General features: G+C 31.8%; 1 protein-coding gene and 1 pseudogene across 1 annotated transcript; both read left to right on the top strand.

Moving 5' to 3' along the window:
• Positions 1-7,473: 7,473 nt before the first annotated feature.
• Positions 7,474-8,439, top strand: LOC101971788 (olfactory receptor 10AG1). Its single transcript, XM_005342759.2, has one exon. The coding sequence runs from the start codon at positions 7,474-7,476 to the stop codon at positions 8,437-8,439; it is 966 nt and encodes a 321-aa protein (XP_005342816.2).
• A 6,105-nt stretch (positions 8,440-14,544) lies between these two features.
• On the top strand, positions 14,545-15,290 carry LOC144376635 (olfactory receptor 10AG1-like; annotated as a pseudogene).
• The last annotated feature ends 6,646 nt before the right edge of the window (positions 15,291-21,936 follow it).

Raw genomic sequence — 21,936 nt, forward strand, 5'->3', positions numbered from 1 at the left:
TTTTTGAATAACTAGTATTTTTCTATTGAATATAGACCAGTTGTTTTTTCAAAATAGAAATTTTGGGGGGAGGTAGACTATGTAGCAGAATTCAGAAAGAGGATATTTTATAAAAGCATGTGTCTGCTATCAAATCACCAATACATCACAAATACTTTTCACTCTACACATTGGAAATGATGAATTAATATGTGACTAATGTTATATTGTAGCTATCTCAATAAAAATTTCTCTTACGTTTCTTTTATTTAACTGATAGTTTGGAGTTTGTTAAGTAATTTGTGTTATTTATTTAATGATAAAAGCAATGGTAAAACCTCATTGTGGATAAGAAAAATTTATTTTTTGTCTCATACATATTGATATAAATAAACTTATTATTAATACTGTATACAAAGGTAACATATTTCTGAAAAAATTGTGACCTGTTAAAAGAGTGTATGTCTAAACAAGAAAATTGTAAGGTTTGCACTTGTTCTTAAAAGCATTTGTCTTCAGATTAATAATATGAGTTCTTATTACATTTACAAGGAGATACCTAACCCAAAGTGGAGAGAAATTGTGGTACTATGCTCTGTCTACCAGAAGATATCCAGAATATGTGTGAACAACCCAAATGACCTACCCAAATAAGAATTATACCCCAGCTGAAATCAAAGAAAAGAGTAAATAAATCACTAATGACCTCAGATAAAGCCTCTATCAGAAGTTACTAACACCTAAAATAAATGATTGCTAATAGAAGAAAATATACTAAGAATAATTTCAGAAAAAAAAATTCAGGCATAAATTGGAGAAACCACAAGCTATTGCATTTAGAATGGGATCCAAAAGAAATTGAGGAGTTTTTTTCCTCACTGGACTTCCTGTTAAATATAGAATAAAAATATTGTTTGATAGAAGAGAGTTTTGGAAGAAGCAATGCCTATCCTAGTAATAATAGAGTGATGCTCTTTCCATGATGGAATGGGTCCAGTGTATATCAGCCTGCCACTGGAGAGCTAGAAGGCCAATCCAGGAAATTATGTCATACCTGGAATATAGGGTTAATCTCTGCTCCTGACAGATTGTATAGTCATCAGCAGATCTAATCAAAATGAAGATAATGATTGGAAGTTCATACTGCTGTGTCCATGCATAGCCTCTCCCTGTGTCTGTGTGGTCACTTGGCACAGTAACCCACTGGACAATGCTAATGGTAACTAGGGAAAGAGGCTGGGTGGTAACTACAGAATGGGTTTCTGGCATAAACATAATGTGGTGTTATTATTACTTAATAAATGAAGGAAATCCTGGCATTTATGTTAATATGGAAGAACTTGGAGGACATTAGAGTAGGTGACATAAGCCAGATGCAGAATGAAAAACCCATCACAATCTCACTCCTATATCTCATCTAAAAATATGAACTCAGAAGCAGAGAGTAGAATAGAGGTCGTGAGAGTAGAGTGAAGGGATTGCAGAGATGCTGATCAGAGCAGGAAGAACAACTGAGAGGAGGTAAAGTTGAAGAGACTGGCTGTATTTAATTTTGAGTATAGTCACTAGAAACAATACAGCTTTATGACTATATTTTATTTTTAAGTAATTTTAAATGTTATGTAAATACACAAACATTTACCTATGGAAGGGGTACCGTGTAATGCTTTGATACATAAATAAATTAGATAATTTTAAAAATTATACTAATTTGGGCTGGGGATGTGGCTCAAGTGGTATCTTGCTTGCCTGGCATGTGTGGGGTGATGGGTTCGAAACTCAGCACTATATAAAAATAAAATAAAGATGTTGTGTCCATTGAAAACTGAAGAATATTTTAAAAATCGCTCTCTTTCTCTCTCTCTCTTTAAAAAATTGTTCTAATTAGTTATACATGACAGTAGAACACACTTCAACTCATTGTACACAAATGAAGTACAACTTCTCATTTCTCTGGCTGTACACGATGCAGAGTCACACTGTTGTTTATTTTTACATTATGATAAATCTATCTATCTCCAAAAGTTTTTATCATTTCTCTCTGGGAATAATTTCAAAATCCCTTTTTTATTGAAATGTGGAGTATAGTATTGGTATCTCTCTTCATCATGATATGCAATAGCACTCCAGAATTCTTTCTCAGGTGTAAATCTGAGTATTTATTAATAAAATTTTCTCTTTCATCCAGAATCCCCTAAAATTCTCCACTTCTCCTAACCACCAATGTACTAAAAATGTTTATGAGATCAACCTTTTTAAAGATTTCACTTGTGAGTGATACCATGTGGTACCTGTTCTCTTCTTGGATTATCTTACTTAATATAATTAACTCCAAATCAGTCTACAAAGTAACAAATGGCAGAATTCCATTTTTTTAGTGGCTGATTCATTGTCCATTGTATGTATGTAATATATTTTGGTTACTCGACTGTCAGTTGATGGACACTTAGATGGTTTGTATTTCTTGGCTGTTGTGAATAGAACTGAAATGAACACATAGATAAAGTGCATTCCCTTCAATATTCTGGTCTCATTTCCTCTGAATATATATATTTAGTAAAGGAACTGTCAGATCCCATAGTAGTTCTATTTCTAATTTATTGAGGAGGTTCCATACACTTTTTTATAATGTCTGCACTAATTTCCAATCTCACCAATAGTGTGTAAGTATTCCCCTGTCTTCCCATCTTCACTGACAGTTGCTATCTTTTGTCACTTCTACTGAGGTGAGGTGATGTTTTACTTTGCATTTTTGCCATGATTGATAAGGTTGTGTATGTTCTCACATATTTGTTGATCATTTGTCTTCTTTTGCAAAATATCTATTTATTTCTATTGTCCATTTTTAATTGGGACATTTGTAGTTTTTGCTATTGAGTTTCAGAAGTTTCTTACATATTCTTTTTACAGAGAAGTAGGTAAATACAGGAAAATTACTAGACACTGGTCTACACCAATTCATCATATATTCTCAATCAATTTTGTATTTTTATGTATATTTTATCATGTAGTTTTGATACGATTTCATGTTTCTTTGTTTTGTTTCTTTGCTTGTTTGTGTTCTTCTACTGTACATTATATTAGTGACATTTCCTGATGTGACTGATATGCAGGTAATTCATTCATTCTCATTTCTTTGTAACATTCTGATATAAAACATATCATAATGTTATTTATTTAATTTAAAACTAAAGTCAGCACATTATGGCACATGCAATTTTGGGAACTGAAAGTAAAAATTTATTAATATAACACCTATTTTTGTTTATTTGATAGAAGGGTAACTTGAGTGGCTGTGATAAAGTTCAGGATTCCGAACCCTAAGATGAATGCATGTGTGAGGTCTGGTTTCAATTTCCAGCGCTACACATACAGGGAAACATATGCACACATGCAAATAGCTCTTCATTATAAAATTAATAAGTGGATATGTGTCAATCTATGATGGTTTCAGGTGCTTTTGATCAGTACCCAATTCATATTAAGAAAGAAAATATTCTGTGCACTCTATTCCATAGGGAGTCTGAAAAGAGTGTATTCTGGCTACAATGAGAGTTATCTGGGCAAAATGCAATAAATCAAATAAGCAAATGCCTAAGAGCTGCTCTTAATTAGAAATTTAAATGTGTAGGTGGAAGAAGTCCCTGGGGTAGACAGAACTGTTGATATTTAAAGAGCACTTTTTAAAGAACAAATATCTTAAAAGCAGATGGAACATCTATAATGATATAAGTGGTCTCACCTTAAGCAATTGAAATATCAAAATCTTTAAGCCTTACAGTAAGGAAAAAATCAACCCAAACAAGAAAGGTAAATATGAACTTTTTTTATCCTGGTGAAATTTAATTAATAATAGAAACTCAAAATTGATATTCAGAACATAGTGGGAAAATGGATGTTTCATTAAAGCAGCTCATATATAATTCTTATTCTATTAAATAAATATAACTTGCAATGAAATAATAATTATAAAACAATGATATGAAGTTATATGAAGGCAGAAAACTGTACAAACTGTTGTATTTTAAGAATAGATAATATTATAGGAAAACTTGCTTTTAAGCTAACACTTTGTTACAAATTATTTTCATATGTACCTAATCAGGCAGATTTAAAAATGGCAAATATTTAAAATATATATTTTAAATTTTTTTCTTTTAATTGTCAATAGACCTTTATTTTTATTTATTTATGTGGTAAATCCAGTGCCTCAAAAATGCTAGGCAAGCAGTCTACCACTTAGCCACAAACCCAGCCCTAGATTATATTTTAATTGATGACTGAAAGTAAAACAATCCATGAAAAATTTATAATCATTAAGTAATACATGAAATAGTAGTATAGAAATGTAAGATAATACTTTTTAAAATAATTTTTTGAGAAATAAAATACTTATATGGTCAATTTTTTCTTTAAGTATTACATTATTAATTTATAGGAAGTATACACTCAGTGATAAGCTGAGGTAGCTTATAATAGTTGGCTGAACTTGAATATTATTACCTATTACTTTAATATTTTGGATTTTTTGAGGAAACAGGATCTTGAATTTAAAATAGAAAAATAAGAGCATTAAGTTTTTTTTTTGTTTTTAACTTTGGTTAATAAAAACATAAACAACTGCAAAAAAGAAGGGTAATAAAATCTTATTTGAGCATATTGAGGATATTTGTGCTTTATACCTTGCTACCAATGAATAAAATAGTATTTAACTATTTTATATTCTACTTACTTCACAACAAAATATTGGGTTTGTATAACATAAATTATATTTTATTTATCACTGTATGTTATTGAAATAGTAAAATTAGTTTTTAAATATTGCCATTCACCATAAAAATACGTAAAGTTTGGAATCTTGTTCATTTTTTTTCCTTCTTATGAGGGATACTTTTAATAGTATGTCTTACTTTGAATTATTTTTGAATAAAATATTAAGCACTATACATGGTGAACAACCATTTTTTTTATGATCTGTACTCATCTTCAGTACTAAATAGTCAGTCTTTACCTTCCAGATCATTTATTGATAATAAAATAAAAGTCATACAGAGAGATCACGCCAAATTTCAACACACTTGGCTGAGGAATGATTTGTATTTTGGATAGTAGAACCACAGAGAGATATGAGAATATAAACAAAAATATGACAGAGAACTCTGGATATTTATCTTAAGATTTGGGGAATTTAATAACATTATAAGATTGCATTAAGATCTTTCTCTAGTCTCACATTAAAAAGATCATACAAAGAAAAAACTATTTAGAGTATATTTTTATGTTATCTGAAACATTAAATAAACTTAAAACAATATTAATAAGAATAAGTACCATTTACATAGACTTGCATAGATGCCATTCACTCTTAAAGCAGTTTTACATATATCTAGATCAGTAATCTTAAAACTGGGTAAAATTCTTAGCCTGTGTTACTTTTTTTTAATCCTATGGCAGCAGGAATAGAGCAATTTGTGTGAATCTCAGCCAGCAAGAAGGGGAGCTGTAGTTCGATTCTAGCCATCTTTGTAGGACTCTATCTCACTTCCATGACTACCCTTATTCTGTGTCTGGGGGAACAGGTCCAAAGCCACAGGTTTCGAGGAATGATAGGCAAGGTTGAGATTCATGAAGAGCAAGAACCCGAAGATACTTTGGATAGAATATCTAAAATCGCATTCACTTTTAGAATTGTACATGTACTAAATGTCCCCTGAGAATGAATGAGTACCTCTTAAATATTTATTCAAAGAACCAAGTTCAACTTTCCATCAGTGTGACCCAAAAGAAGAGTAAGAAGGGAATAAACTGCCTAAAAAGTAAGCAGATAACTCTGAAATGAAAGTTCTGAGCAATAATATATTATCAACCTGGGGGCTAATGGCCTATTAGCCTAAAGCCCAATTTCGGTAATCAACATAATTATATGTATAGAAACAAGACTAGATAACAATTACTTAAAAATGGATCACTGATATTTTGCCAGTATTGTCTCATTAAATTCTGACATATAAGGTACCTTAGAAATGTTAAATGTCTTTTTCTTATATCACAGACAATAAATAGTAGAGTTAAGATTCAAACCCAAGTTTAATAAAAAACAATAATCTCAACCATCAAACTTGTGGGAAAATGAAGAAATTGTCTGTTGTTATTTATCTCAATGTGTTAGTTTCTAAAAAGATAAAAAAAAATAGAAAAGTTTGTAGAGTTATTTTGGTTCTTTGGGACTTATTGTTTGTTTTGTCTTTGTTTATGGAACAGCAAAGACTGTGGTGGGGCACACTGCACATGGAGTTTAACCTAGTGGCAGAATTTGGTTTTTTCACTTCCACCACATACATACATATGGTCACATACCTCACAGGCCACCTTGGTTTCCCTCAGTACATTCTTAATTAATTCTATCTGGATCCATGTTCCCATATTAAGGAAAATCCTCTAATATGTCCCACTTCATATCCTATGGATGGATACATTTTTCCACTTGTAAATAAAATATTCTCTATTTTTCAACTTTCTATAATTATGAATTATGTAATAAAGGCATTTATGTTAAAAATTAAGTGATGGGAAGATATGAAGAGTTTAAATAGCCACAAAAAATGTGCTCTCTATTTCAAAAAGCTAGAATGAAGGATCATGAAAATTTCACCATTAAGAAATAATGTTTGGGGAAATAAATATGTACCATGATTTAAATATTATGCAATGTATGCAAGTGTCAAAACATAATGTGGTGTCCCATTGATATGTACCATTTGTGCTTTTGAGGTGAGTAAATGGGAAGGGAGGGGCTACAAGAGTAGGAAGAAAGTAGAATGAATCAGATGTTAGTATCTCATGTGCATATATGATTGCACAACCAGTGTAACTCTACATCATGTACAACCAGAATAATGAGAAGTAATATGCCATTTATGTATGATATCAAAATGCATTACTACTGTCACCTATAAGTAATTAGAACAAATAAAACACATTTTTAAAATGAGAGCTGGGGGCTTAACACAATTAACCTGGGCTTGAGACCAAGCACCACTAAAAAAATAAGTAAATGAGATTTTCAAAAGTGTGAGAGAAGATAATCTATGAAAGAGTGTTATTCAAAATGCTTCAGAAATTTCAGAAACACCCAAGAATAGGATTTTCAAAAAGTTGAATTAATTAAACCTAATTAGATGTAATTAATTAAACCTGACATGCCATGGCAGAGCTGTGGATTTATCTTCAGAAGTTGCCAAATGTCCAGGTGCCTATGAATAATTTGGATTATGCTAGGCTTTGACAGGAGATACCATGGGATTATTCTGAAGAATCTTAGGGAAATGTGTGAGTGACCATGTATAGGATCTAATGTTAAAAAAAAAAGGTGGAAAGTGCAAGGAATATCACAATCTTACAGTGCAAACAATTGCAGTGGTCCCGAGTATTGATGTGGATGACCAGATTCACTTAGATAGCCCAGACCTGTCCCTGAAGGTCTATGAGAAGCTCATGTTCAGTTTTTGCTTTCCACAGATGAAACACCATGGGAAACCCCCAGAAGGAAACCTAACTGCATGGAAGGAATTTGTCCTTTTGGGGTTTGCTGATGTGCCCCAGCTCCAGTGGTTTCTGTTTGGACTGTTCTTGGTCATCTACATGATCATCCTGCTGGGCAATGGAACCATTTTGGTAATAACAAAAGTAGAGCCTGCTCTCCAGACCCCCATGTATTTTTTCCTTGGCAATTTTTCCTTTTTGGAGATCTGCTATGTTTCTGTTACTCTCCCCAGAATGCTCGTGAATCTCGGGACCCAGAGAAGGACCATCTCTTTGGTTGCCTGTGCTACACAAATGTGCTTCATTCTTGTACTGGGAGCCACAGAATGCTTCCTTCTGGCAGTGATGGCCTATGACCGCTATGTGGCCATTTGTAACCCTCTGCAGTATCCTCTGGTCATGAACCACAAGGTCTGTATTCAGCTGGTTGCTGCCTCCTGGATCAGTGGAATTCCTTTTCAGGTAGGTCAGACCTTCCAGGTTTTCTCCCTGCCATATTGTGCTTCCAATGTAATCAACCACTTCTTCTGTGACATCTCCCCAATACTTAAGCTGGCCTGTGGGGAAACCTTCACAAATGAACTGATGGTCTATGTGGCTGCTCTGCTGTTTGTCTCGGCCCCGTTTCTGTTAATACTCATCTCCTATATCAAAATCATCTCCACAGTCCTTAAATTGCCATCAGCCACAAGCAGAGCCAAAGCCTTCTCCACCTGCTCATCTCATCTTACAGTGGTGGTGTTATTCTTTGGATCAGCTATTATTACATATTTGAGACCTGAGGCTAGTCATTCAGCAGAAACTGACAAAGTGCTTTCTCTTTTCTATACTATTGTGACTCCTATGTTCAACCCCATCATATATAGCCTGAGGAACAAGGATGTTATAATGGCATTGAGAAAATTATTAGGGAAATAATCTACTTGAATAAATGTATGCTATATTTGCAGGACTTGTTATTTTCTGCATCTGTAAGAAAATTTCAAGTGGTATGTATATTTAGATTTGTGTCTTATCTATCTCTTCAGTAGTTACTATTTCCAAATTAAATCATATTTGTTATGTTGAGGGATTATTCTGTCTCAAGTTATATGAGTAATACATGGGTCACCAAATAGCAAATCATTTCATTGAAAATTATTTATTTTTGTATGTGTGTGCAGTGTCAAATTATTATTGACAGAGCAGGTTGTAATCATCTTGATAATATTACAGTCTCTGTTGTAACAAATATTGAAAATCATGTCATTCATATCCGTAGTTTTATGACAATCATTTTTCAAAACAGGTAGAAAATGGACATTAAATGAAGAACATAAAAACTGACACACACATACACACACACATACACACAGATATTTGAACCTAGCCTGATTTTTTAGAGAAATCAGTTCTTAGAAAAAAAGAGCATGTAGTTTCATGAATAATGTTAGTGAATATTGTGCATGGTTTATGTACCTTTAAAAGTTAGTATTCCTTTATGATAATAATTTTGTATTTTAAATAATATAATAAAATATGCACAACTAATATGGAGAACTAGAAGAAGGAAGACTTCTGTGAATAACAAGTATTTTTTTATTGAATATGGGCAAGTTGTTTTTTCAAAATAGAAATTTTCTTGAGGAGATAGACTATATAGCAGAATTCAGAAAGAAGATATTTTATAAAAGCACATATATGCTATCAAATCACCAATATATCACAAATACTTTTCACTCTATACACTAAAAATGATGAATTAATATATAACTAATGTTCATTGTAGCTATCTCAATAAAATTTTCTCTCGTGTTTCTTTTATTTAACTGATAGTTTGGAGTTTGTTAAGTAATTTGTATTATTTATGTAATGATAAAAGCAAATGGTAAATCTTTCCTCATTGTGGATAAGGAAAATCTATGTTTTTGTGTGAGCTATTGTCTCATACATATTGATGTAAGTTAACTTACTATTACTACTGTATAAAAATGTAACATATTTCTGAAAAACTGTTACCTCTGAAAAGAATTTATGTTTAAACAAGAACATTGTAATGTTTTCACTTGTTCTTAAGAATTTGTCTTCAGGTTAATATTATGTGTTCTTATCACATTTACAAGGAGATATCTAACACAAAGTGAAGAGAAAATGTAGTAATACTCTCTGTCTACCAAAAGATATCCAGAATATGTGTTAACAACCGAAATGATATACCCAAATAAGACTTATACCCCAGCTGAAATCAAAGAAAAGCATGATTAAATCACTAATAACCTCAGATAAAGCCTCTATCAGAAGTTACTAACATCTAAAATAAATTATTGGTAAGAGTAGAATGATGATATAAAGAAAAATATACTAAGAATAATTTCGGAAAAATAATTTTGAGGCAGAAATTGGAGAAACCACAAGCTATTGCATTTATAATGGGGTCCAACAGAAATTGAGAAGTCTTTTTTCCTCACTGGACTTCCTGTGAAATATAGAGTAAAAATATTGATTGAGAGAAGAGAGTTTTGGAGGAAACAATGTCTATACTAACGAGTAATAACAGATTGGTGCTCTTTCCATGATGAAATGGGTCCAGTGTATATCAGTCTGCCACTAGAGAGTTAGAAGGCCAGTCCAGGAAATGATGTCATACCTGGAATATAGGGTTAATCTCTGCTCCTGACAGATTGTATAGTCATCAGCAGGTCTAAACAAAATGAAGATAATAATTGGAAGTTCATGCTGCCATGTCCATGCATAGTCTCTCCCTGTGTCTTTGTGGTCACTTGGCACAGCAACCCACTGGACAATGCTAATGGTAACTAGGGAAAGAGGCTGGGAGGTAACCACAGAATGGGTTTCCCTACCCATGTAATTATCCAAAACCTCCTCAGCTGAAGACAACCTTTGATAAATATTTACGTTGTTCACAAATATCTTCACTTTTTGGGGATCATTTGGAGAAGTCTATTTATGTATGTTTCTAAAAATCTCTTAATGATTATTTCTCAATTTTGTTTCTTTCAAATCCCTCACTGTTCTCTAAAACCATTACCTTTAACCAATGGATGGGTACACAGTCACACATCTGGTCATTTTTCTTTCCAAGCTAAATGAACAACCAGAGGTACTGCTCAGAGTTCTTCTCCCTCACCAATCTCCTTGATGCATGTCCCAGAAAGTAGCTGAAGGGTTATAGAGATTAGCTTTGGAGTGATACCTGAATGTCACATAGAACCCAGGTAATATAGATCCATACTTTTTTTGCTAAGTGAACTTCTATGAAGTCATTAATATTGAATTGGAGAGAAAATGATGTAAGAGGAGAAAAGACCTTGATAATTTGAACTTTTTTTTCATGTGAATTGCTTGTGCCATTAGGTCATGTTGAAGTCCTATATACACCACTTCCATATGATACTTGGGACTTTTAAATAAAAGATTGATTTTCCTGCTACTTTTTCTCTACAAATTATCTCTTTCATCCTGAGAAAGAATGATATTTTATGGATTTTAAGGTATTATTTTTATCTAATTAGCATATTTATAAACTTATTAGGAGTGTTGTGATTAGCACTTCAATAATATCGATGAGTTCTAACGTGAAATTTCTTTCTCTTTTTTACTATTTGTAATTTATCTAGTTTTATCTTCTTAATAATCTACTATATATTAACATATATATTATTAAACTTTATAAAAACTATATGTAGTTTTGATTATCTTTCTTTTTCTAAGTTTCCAGTTTTCTATATATTAAAAATATAGAGAAGGAAGAACAGTAGAATAGAGAAAGCCAAATACAGAAAGGAGGAGGGGAGGGAAAGAGGAGGCTCTGGGAACTGAAATGGACCAAAATGAATCCATGCAAGTAGGATAATGTCAAAATAAACCCAACTATTACCTATAACTGTAATGCAGTTATGAAACCATTAAAATTGATGATACAAAAACCTGAAAGTAAGAGGATAAATACTGTATTAGTGAAACTTTCTAGTACTTGGCTTTTTGTGTAATGATTTGTTTATTATTTGTTCATTTACTTATTAAAAGTCTCCATAGATATTTTTATTTCATATTATAGCATGTCATTTTGGATTTAATGTCATTCTAGTAGTTTATTTGTCTAAATTAATTGCTTCCTCTAAAATTGTTCAGATTATTTTTATAGTAATTTTAATTTTTTTTCAGAATCTTTTGTATTATATACAAAATCACATTTTATAATTATTATTTTTAAATTACTACTTTAAATTATTTAAAAGGGAAAATAGAACAAGTATTTAAACACTATTTCTTACTGGTATAATTACCACCACAAAAGCTTTCTGTTTTGTGTAATTTTGACTTCACATATGGTGTCACTCCCTTTCAACTCAAAGACTTTATTTAATATTCCTCATAGTGCAGGGCTCGTAAGCAGCAACTTGCTATTGTTGATATTAATTTTGTTTCTGTGTATAGCTCATATTTTCTTGTTTTCTACATCTCATAAGTTCTGTTTAAAACTGGACAATTTGTCTGACATACTCTAGCAACTCCAGATTCTGGTACATGTAGGAATGGTGGTTGTTGTCTTTTTTTTTTTTTGTTTCGTGTCTTGCCTGGACTAATTTTGTGGGATCTGTTTTATTTTTGTTGTGAAACTACTGATAAAACCTGGTTGTTCTTCTTATGATTATGACTATAATTAGTTATATTCCAATGTCTAAATTCACAATTATCTGTCCCCCATTGGTCAGTATAGCTTAGTGATCAGCCAATGAGAGTGTCCTTAAATACACTAGCCAGAAGGACTTCCAATATTTATTTATTGATGGATTTGTGGCTGGCTTGGAAAATGTATGAAAATTTCAGGAACTTTGAAAGGTTTTACTGGATTTTATTCTCTGCTTTTACATTGTCACATTCACCTGCATCAATCTTGGGACAGTCTATTGGGTGTTTGGCATTGCACTCACACCCAGTCATTCAGATCTCTATAATAATTAGGATTTCAAAAGTATCCACTTTCATTTCTAATTTCCAGAAATTTATGTTAAATTGTTGGCTATTCTGTCCTAAAGTCTATGGACACCATGGAGTAGCTATAATCTTGCTTCCCCCATCCCCACCACCAATTGATGATTTGTTACAGAAGTTGATATAATTTTTAATAAGAACTGTGGAAATTATTTATATATGCTGATTGAAGTTACACAAACTTCTACTGTATAAATCAGAAAGCAGCTAAAGGATCTGGCATGTAGAGTCCCAGTAGATCTTCTGTTAAATGTAATTGAAAGTGGTAATAATAAATGCCTTTACCAAACAAAGCAAATTTTCACTATTCTTATTTAGGTGGCCTTACTTTTCTTAAACATTTTATGCACACAAAAACCCTAAAATGTAAAATTCTTATTTCAAGAAATCAAACTCAAAATGCAATATGGATTTAGGTGTAGATTTTTTTAAAAATTAGAGATGTTGGAAGAAAATATATAAGAAAATATGTATGATCATGTTTAGGCATGTATCATAAATGTTACTGAAATCACAAACGACAAAAGAAATGCTTTCAATGTTTATATTTATTGGGAAGCAAAAGAATGAGGAGAGACTGAGGATATAAGTAGAACAGCCATGCAGGTAATAGTTTGTTATACTAGACTCCTTCAATAGAAGGAAAATTCTTTCCTTAATTGGAAAGGTACCTGGGAAAGGATTTATCCCTAACGCAGACACTATTTATTACTGCAGGAGCACTCACTCGGGGTTTATTATTATTATTATTATTATTATTATTTTGTTGTTGTTGTTAGTTTGCTTTTATTTGTTTTGTTTTGTTTCATTTTTTTCCCAAACGTTGAATATATAAGAGTCTTACCCTCTATTACAAATAAAGGTAAATTTCCAAACTATAAAAACAACAGACTTCTTTATTGTTTTCTGTCTATTACCAATCAATAATGGTAAGCATTATAATCAACCTAATTTTAAAATAGGTAAGCATGGACTACTTTTGACAAGTATAGAATTTATTTTTATATCTACTTTTTATCTATATTAAAATTAACAATAAGAAATATTTAAAATTTAAAAGGAACCCTTTGTTATTGGTTACTTTTTCAATTCCAAGATGCTCTTGAATATTACATTTGTACTCTTGTGAATTTTGCTATTATTAGGTAAACTGAGAGAAAAACGGAAAATTCTTTCAATAAAAGTAAGCAGCATGAAAGATTATTGCCATCATCATCTTCTTGTGTGTTAATATTTGATAAATAATTCTGTGATAAGCATGTATTTAACTACTTTACATCAACAAGATCCAGACATCTTATCTTGTGCCAACCCAATTATATATAGTAGTTGAGCAAAATATTGAATACAAAGTATTAAAATGGCTTTGCATTCTACTAATATTAGAGAGGTTCCTGCTTGGTAATAGTCACAAACCATGATAAATATATCTAAGAAGACAGAGAGGGGCTAGGGTTGTGGCTCAGAGGTACAGCACTTGCCTCACACATGTGAGGCACTGAGTTTGATCCTCAGCACCACCTAAAAATAAATAAATAAACAAAATAAAGGTATTGTGTCCATCTACAACTAAAAAATTAAGAAAATAAATAAAATGACAGAGAGATATTAGCATGATTTTTTTATTCATTAGAGATTTCTTGCAGAAATTCATCCTTCTGATTGTTTACACTGCTATCTACTTTTATTTATAATTTGATTCCAACCACTTGCATTTGATATAAGTATTATGTATGATAGAAGCTCTAATTCAACTCCACACTATTTACACCATAGAAGATCATTTTTTCAAAGGGAATAACCATTAAATAAATAAACATGAAATATCTGAGCAAAACAAACATAGCGACATCAGGCTGAGTTATTAGTAATTTTCTCTCTTAGAAGTATAAATAGAAGTTTCTAAAGTTTCCAAAAGTTGAAGAAATCATCAAGAATGTTATTTGAGGAAGCTTCTTATACAAAATTGTATTTAGAGTAGAAGACATCCAGAGGCACTGTACCACTGAACTGTGTGCGCACAAACCTATGGTTTTGTTTTGTTGTATTTACCTGCCATATTTTTCTCTTCTGGAAATCTGTTATGTTTCAGTCTCGCTCCCGAGCATTTTGGTCAGAGTAGGAGAATTTTCCTACTGGGCTGTGCTAAGCAAAATTGTTTCTTTCTTAAGTTCAGAGCAGCAGAATGCTTCCTCCTGGCTGTGATGTTGTATAACCACTATGTGGCCATCTGGAACCCCCTGCACTATCCACTAGTCATGAACCCAAAGAAGTGTCATCAATTGGCTGCTGGCTCCTGGCTCAGGGGAGTGCCAGTCCAGATAGGGCAAATGTGCCAGATATTATCTCTGCATTTTTGTCTTTCTAACAAAATCAACCACTTCTAATTACAAATTCCACATTCTCAGGCTAACCTACAAGGACACCTGTGTGCATGAGGTGTTTGTCTACATAGTAGCTATATTATTTGTTGTAGTCCCTTTTATGTTGATACTTGACACTTATAGTAAAATTGTTTTCACCATTCTGAGATTGCAAACAGCCCAATAAAGGGCTAAGGCATTCTGGCACTTGGTCCTCCCACTTGCTGCTTGTGGTTTTATTTTTTGGATCAGCTTTGATTACCTACTTCAGACCGAAATCCATCTAATCTGCAGGAATTGACAAATTACTCTCTTTTCTATACTACAGTGATTCCAATTTTTAATCCTATAATATATAGCCTAAAGAATAAGGATGTAATTGCTACACTGAAAATATTCATGCTTAAATGATAGTATCACAGATTTATATATAAATATTTGAATTGCTGGTCACACAGTTGGGGAAAATAAATTTATATTTTTCATACATCATATGTAAAGAAAATTATTTTCTCTTCAATAAAATTACAATGTACATCAGAAATCTTTTCTAAAAATAAAGAGCAGAATCCAATGTTATGACTTGCAACTGATATAAACTGGCAGGTTTTTTACCTAAATAATTGCTTATGTATCCATAGCTGTTGTTGTTGTTTTTCTCATTTGATTCTTAATTTATAGACTTGCCAATTGTTGATGAATATTAAATGTTGTTAACTTAGTGATTAAATGAATAATGAATAAAAGATACTACAATTTCCTACCTGAGACACTTGGCAAACTCTAGAGATTTTACAGCATCACTAAGCACAGATAGCTCAGTTATTTAACTCACTGTATGTCAGTGTGGAATTACTCCACAGAAAATACCAAAAGGTAAAAAAAAAAAAAAAGTTAATGAGCATTTAATCTCTTTCTCAACACTCTCTATGTGAAAACATGATAAAATATAACACTCCTATCTGGAGTAATTCATTCAGTTTAACATCTAAAGTTATTGATTAATATAAATACTTTAGTATGTAGTGTTAGGTAACCTAACCAAATTTGCCTGGAATGCAATATGTTGTGTCAGATACTAATTTTAACAACACAATATGTTGTGTCAGTTACTAATTTTAAAAGAGACCTGATCAAATAAAGATCATGTAAACCTGCCATCCCATTTTACTAGAACATTATGATAGACTAAAAACCTTTATTCATAGACTTTGTGAAAACATTAATTATATAATAAATGGAATTTTGCACAGGTGTGCCAGGTTACAAACTTTGAGATTAGGATATTATCCAGGTAACCCAATAGATGACATGAGCCCTTAAAAAGCCCCAGAAGAGGAAGAGTATGTCATATATATGCAATGACAAAAGACGAAGGGAATAGGACGCATAAGAAGGACTCAGTTTGCTTTTTCTGCCTTTCCATGTATGGACCATCCATACGCCAAAGTGGTGACTGTGAGAAGCCACTAAGGACATTAGGCTGATATTCATTAATAAAACAGGTATTACATTTCAACATATACAAAGAACAGAGTTCTTCCAATAATATAATTGAGCAAGTAAATGAATTCCCCAGTATAACCTCCTGAAAACAGGCAGTGAGACCACTGGAGCTATAGAATATCTTAATTCCAGCTCAGAACTATATGAACAGAGTAAATAAACAGCCTAAAGAGTGGGAAAGATATTTTCAAATCAGAACGGGTTAATATTCAAAGCATACTCAGAGCTGAAATAGCTCAATATAATGAAAACAAGCAATCTAAATTTAAAAAAATGGGAGAAAAATGAGTATTCCTTACTTAAGGCATAAAAGTGGCAACAATTATGTAAGGCAAGTATTCAACACCACTAATAATCAGAGAAGTACAAATTAAAGGCACAAGGTGACATCTCTTTACTTGTGCAGAATGATGTTGCGAAGAAAATGAAAGGCAAAAGCGGTGGTCAGGATGTGGAGAAAGTGAAACTTTGAACACTTACTGTGGGAATATACATTATTTCATCCATTGTGGAAAAGATCACAGAGGTTCCTCAGAACAATAAAAATAGAACTACCATATGATGCAGCAGTCACACTACTGGGTATGTGTGCAATAGACAGAAATCAGTAGGTTGACAAGATATCTGTACTGCCATGCTCATTTCACCATGTGTTCCAAGTGAGGACATGGAATACGCCTAAGTGTACATCAGCAACTGAATATATGCATGGAATGTGGTTTAAACACAATGCAATACTGTTAGTACTTAATAAATGAAGGAAATCCTGGCATTTATGGTAATATGGAATAACTTGGAGGACATTAGAGTAGGTGACATAAGCCAGATGCAGAATGAAAAACCCATCACAATCTCACTCCTATATCTCATCTACAAATATGAACTCAGACACAGAGAGTAGAATGGAGGTCATGAGAGTACAGTGGAGGGATTGCAGAGACGCTGAATAGAGCAGGCAGAACAACTTAGAGGAGGTACAAGTTGAAGAGACTGGCTGTATTTAATTTTGAGTATAGTCACCAGGACCAATATAGCTTTATGACTATAATTTATTTTTAAGAAATTTTAAATGATATGTAAATACACAAAATTTAACATGTGCCATGTAATACTTTGAACATAAATAAATTAGGTAATTTAAAAAATTGTTCTAATTAATTATGCATGACAGTAGAATGCACTTCAACTCATTGTACACAAATGAAGCACAACTTCTCATTTTTCGGGCTGTACATGATGCAGAGTCACACTGTTCGTTCAATTTTTACATCATGATAAATCTATCTTTCTCTAGAAGTTTCCATCATTTCTCTCTGGGAATAATTTCAAAATACCTTTTTTATTTAAATGTAGAATACAGTTTTGGTATCTCTCTTCATTATGATATGCCATAGTACACCAGAATTCTTTCTCACATGTAAGTGTAACAGTATTCATTGATAAAATATTTTCTTTCTCCCAGAATCCCCTAAAATTCCCCACTTCTCCTAACCAGCAATTTACTAAAAATGTTTGTGAGATCAACCTTTTTAAGATTTCACTTGTGAGTGAGACCATGTGGTACCTGTTCTCTTCTTGGATTATTTTACTTAACATAATTATCTCCAAATAAATCTACAATGTAACAAATGACAGTATTCCATTTTTTTTTTAGTGGCTGAATCATAGTCCATTTTATGTATGTAATATATTTTGGTTACTCGACTGTCAGTTGATGGACACTTAGATGGTTTGTATTTCTTGGCTGTTGTGAATAGGACTGCAATGAACACATAGATAAATGTGCATTCCCTTCAATATTCTGTGAAATCCCACAGTAGTTCTATTTCTAAATTATTGAGGAAGTTCCATACACTTTTTATAATGTCTGCACTAATTTCCAATCTCACCAATAGTGTGCAAGTATTCCCCTGTCTTCCCATCCTCACTGACAATTGCTATCTTTTGTCACTTCTACTGAGGTGAGGTGATGTTTTACTTTGCATTTTTGCCAAGATTGAAAAGGTTGTGTATTTTCTCACATACTTGTTGATCATTTGTCTTCTTTTGCAAAACATCTATTCATTTCTATTGTCCATTTTTAATTGGGACATTTGTAGTTTTTGCTATTGAGTTTCAGAAGTTTCTTACATATTCTTTTTACAGAGAAGTAGGTAAATACAGAAAAATTACTAGACACTGGTCTACACCAATTCATCATATATTCTCAATCAATTTTGTATTTTTTATGTAAATTTTATCATGTAGTTTTGATACGATTTCATGTTTCTTTGCTTGTTTGTGTTCTTCTACTGTACATTATATTGGTGACATGTCCTGATGTGACTGATATGCAGGTAATTCATTCATTCTCATTTCTATGTAACATTCTGATATAAAACATATCTTAATGTTATTTATTTAATTTAAAACTAAAGTCAGCACATTATGGCACATGCAATTTTTAGAACTGAAAGTAAAAATTTATTAATATAACACCGATTTTTGTTTAGATGATAGAAGGGTAACCTGAGTGGCTGTGATAAAGTTCAGGATTCCGAACCCTAAGATGAATGCATGTGTGAGGTCTTATTTCAATTTCCAGCGCTACACACAAAGGGAAACATATGCAAACATGCAAATAGCTCTTTATTACAAAATTAATAAGTGGATATGTGTCAATCTATGATGGTTTCAGGTGCTTTTGATCAGTACCCAATTCATATTAAGAAAGAAAATATTCTGTGCACTCTATTCCATAGGGAGTCTGAAAAGAGTGTATTCTGGCTACAATGAGAGTTATCTGGGCAAAATGCAATAAAGCAAAAAAGCAAATGCCTAAGAGCTGCTCTTAATTAGAAATTTAAATGTGTAGGTGGAAGAAGTCCCTGGGGTAGACAGAACTTTTGATATTTAAAGAGCACTTTTTAAAGAACAAATATCTTAAAAACAAATGGAACATCTATAATGATATAAGTGGTCTCACCTTAAGCAATTGAAATATTAAAATCTTTAAGCCTTACAGTAAGGAAAAAATCAACCCAATCAAGAAAGGTAAATATGAACTTTTTTTATCCTGGTGAAATTTAATTAATAATAGAAACTCAAAATTGATATTCAGAACATAGTGGGAAAATGGATGTTTCATTAAAGCAGCTCATATATAATTCTTATTCTATTAAATAAATATAATTTGCAATGAAATAATAATTATAAAACAATGATATGAAGTTATATGAAGGCAGAAAACTGTACAAACTGTTGTATTTTAAGAATAGATAATATTATAGGAAAACTTGCTTATTTTAAGCTAACACTTTGTTACAAATTATTTTCATATGTACCTAATCAGGCAGATTTAAAAATGGCAAATATTTAAAATATATGTTTTAAATTTTTTTCTCTTAATTGTCAATAGACCTTTATTTTTATTTATTTAAATGTGGTAAATCCAGTGCCTCAAAAATGCTAGGCAAGCAGTCTACCACTTAGCCACACACCCAGCCCTAGATTATATTTTAATTGATGACTGAAAGTAAAACAATCCATGAAAAACTTATAATCATTAAGTAATACATGAAATAGTAGTATATAAATGTAAGATAATAATACTTTTTAAGATAATTTTTTGAGAAATAAAATACTTATATGGTCAATTTTTTCTTTAAGTATTATGTTGTTAATTTACAGGAAGTAGATACCCAGGGATAAGCTGAGGTAGCTTATAATAGTTGGCTGAACTTGAATATTATTACCTATTACTTTAATATTTTGGTTTTTTGGAGGAAACAGGGTCTTGAATTTAAAATAGAAAAATAAGAGCGTTAAGTTTTTTTTTATTTTTAACTTTGGTTAATAAAAATATAAACAACGGCAAAAAAGAAGGGTAATAAAATCTTATTTGAGCATATTGAGGATATTTGTGCTTTATACCTTGCTACCAATGAATAAAATAGTATTTATCTCTTTTATATACTACTTACTTCACAACAAAATGTTGGGTTTGTATAACATAAATTATATTTTATTTATCACTGTATGTTATTGGAATAGTAAAATTAGTTTTTAAATATTGCCATTCACCATAAAAACACATAAAGTTTGGAATCTTGTTCATTTTTTTTTCCTTCTTATGAGGGATACTTTTAATAGTATGTCTTACTTTGAATTATTTTTGAATAAAATATTAAGCACTATACATGGTGAACAACCATTTTTTTTTATGATCTGTACTCATCTTCAGTACTAAATAGTCAGTCTTTACATTCCAGATCATTTATTGATAATAAAATAAAAGTCATACAGAGAGATCACGCCAAATTTCAACACACTGGGCTGAGGAATGATTTGTATTTTGGATAGTAGAACCACAGATAGATATGAGAACATAAACAAAAATATGACAGAGAACTCTGGATATTTATCTTAAGATTTGGGGAATTTAATAACATTATAAGATTGCATTAAGATCTTTCTCTAGTCTCACATTAAAAAGATCATACAAAGAAAAAACTATTTAGAGTATATTTTATGTTATCTGAAACATTAAATAAACTTAAAACAATATTAATTAGAATAAGTACCATTTATATAGACTTGCATAGATGCCATTCACTCTTAAAGCAGTTTTACATATATCGAGATCAGTAATCCTAAAACTGGGTAAAATTCTTAGCCTGTGTTACTTTTTTTTAATCCTATGGCAGCAGGAATAGAGCAATTTGTGTGAATCTCAGCCAGCAAGAAGGGGAGCTGTAGTTCGATTCTAGCCATCTTTGTAGGACTCTATCTCACTTCCATGACTACCCTTATTCTGTGTCTGGGGGAACAGGTCCAAAGCCACAGGTGTGGAGGAATGAAAGGCAAGGTTGAGATTCATGAAGAGCAAAAACCCGAAGATACTTTGGATATAATATGCAAAATCATATTCACTTTTAGAATTGTACATGTACTAAATGTCCCCTGAGAATGAATGAGTACCTCTTAAATATTTATTCAAAGAACCAAGTTCAACTTTCCATCAGTGTGACCCAAAAGAAGAGTAAGAAAGGAATAAACTGCCTGAAAAGTAAGCAGATAACTCTGAAATGAAAGTTCTGAGCAATAATATATTATCAACCTGGGGGCTAATGACCTATTAGCCTAAAGCCCAATTTCGGTAATCAACATAATTATATGTATAGAAACAAGACTAGATAACAATTACTTAAAAATGGATCACTGATATTTTGCCAGTATTGTCTCATTAAATTCTGACATATAAGGTACCTTAGAAATGTTAAATGTCTTTTTCTTATATCACAGACAATAAATAGTAGAGTTAAGATTCAAACCCAAGTTTAATAAAAAACAATAATCTCAACCATCAAACTTGTGGGAAAATGAAGAAATTGTCTGTTGTTATTTATCTCAATGTGTTAGTTTCTAAAAAGATAAAAAATAGAAAAGTTTGTAGACTTATTTTGGTTCTTTGGGACTTATTGTTTGTTTTGTCTTTGTTTATGGTACAGCAAAGACTGTAGTGGGGCACACTGCACATGGAGTTTAACCTAGTGGCAGAATTTGTTTTTTT

Source organism: Ictidomys tridecemlineatus, chromosome 4 (genome assembly GCF_052094955.1).
Source record: "Ictidomys tridecemlineatus isolate mIctTri1 chromosome 4, mIctTri1.hap1, whole genome shotgun sequence".
Classification (NCBI taxonomy): Eukaryota; Metazoa; Chordata; class Mammalia; order Rodentia; family Sciuridae; genus Ictidomys; species Ictidomys tridecemlineatus.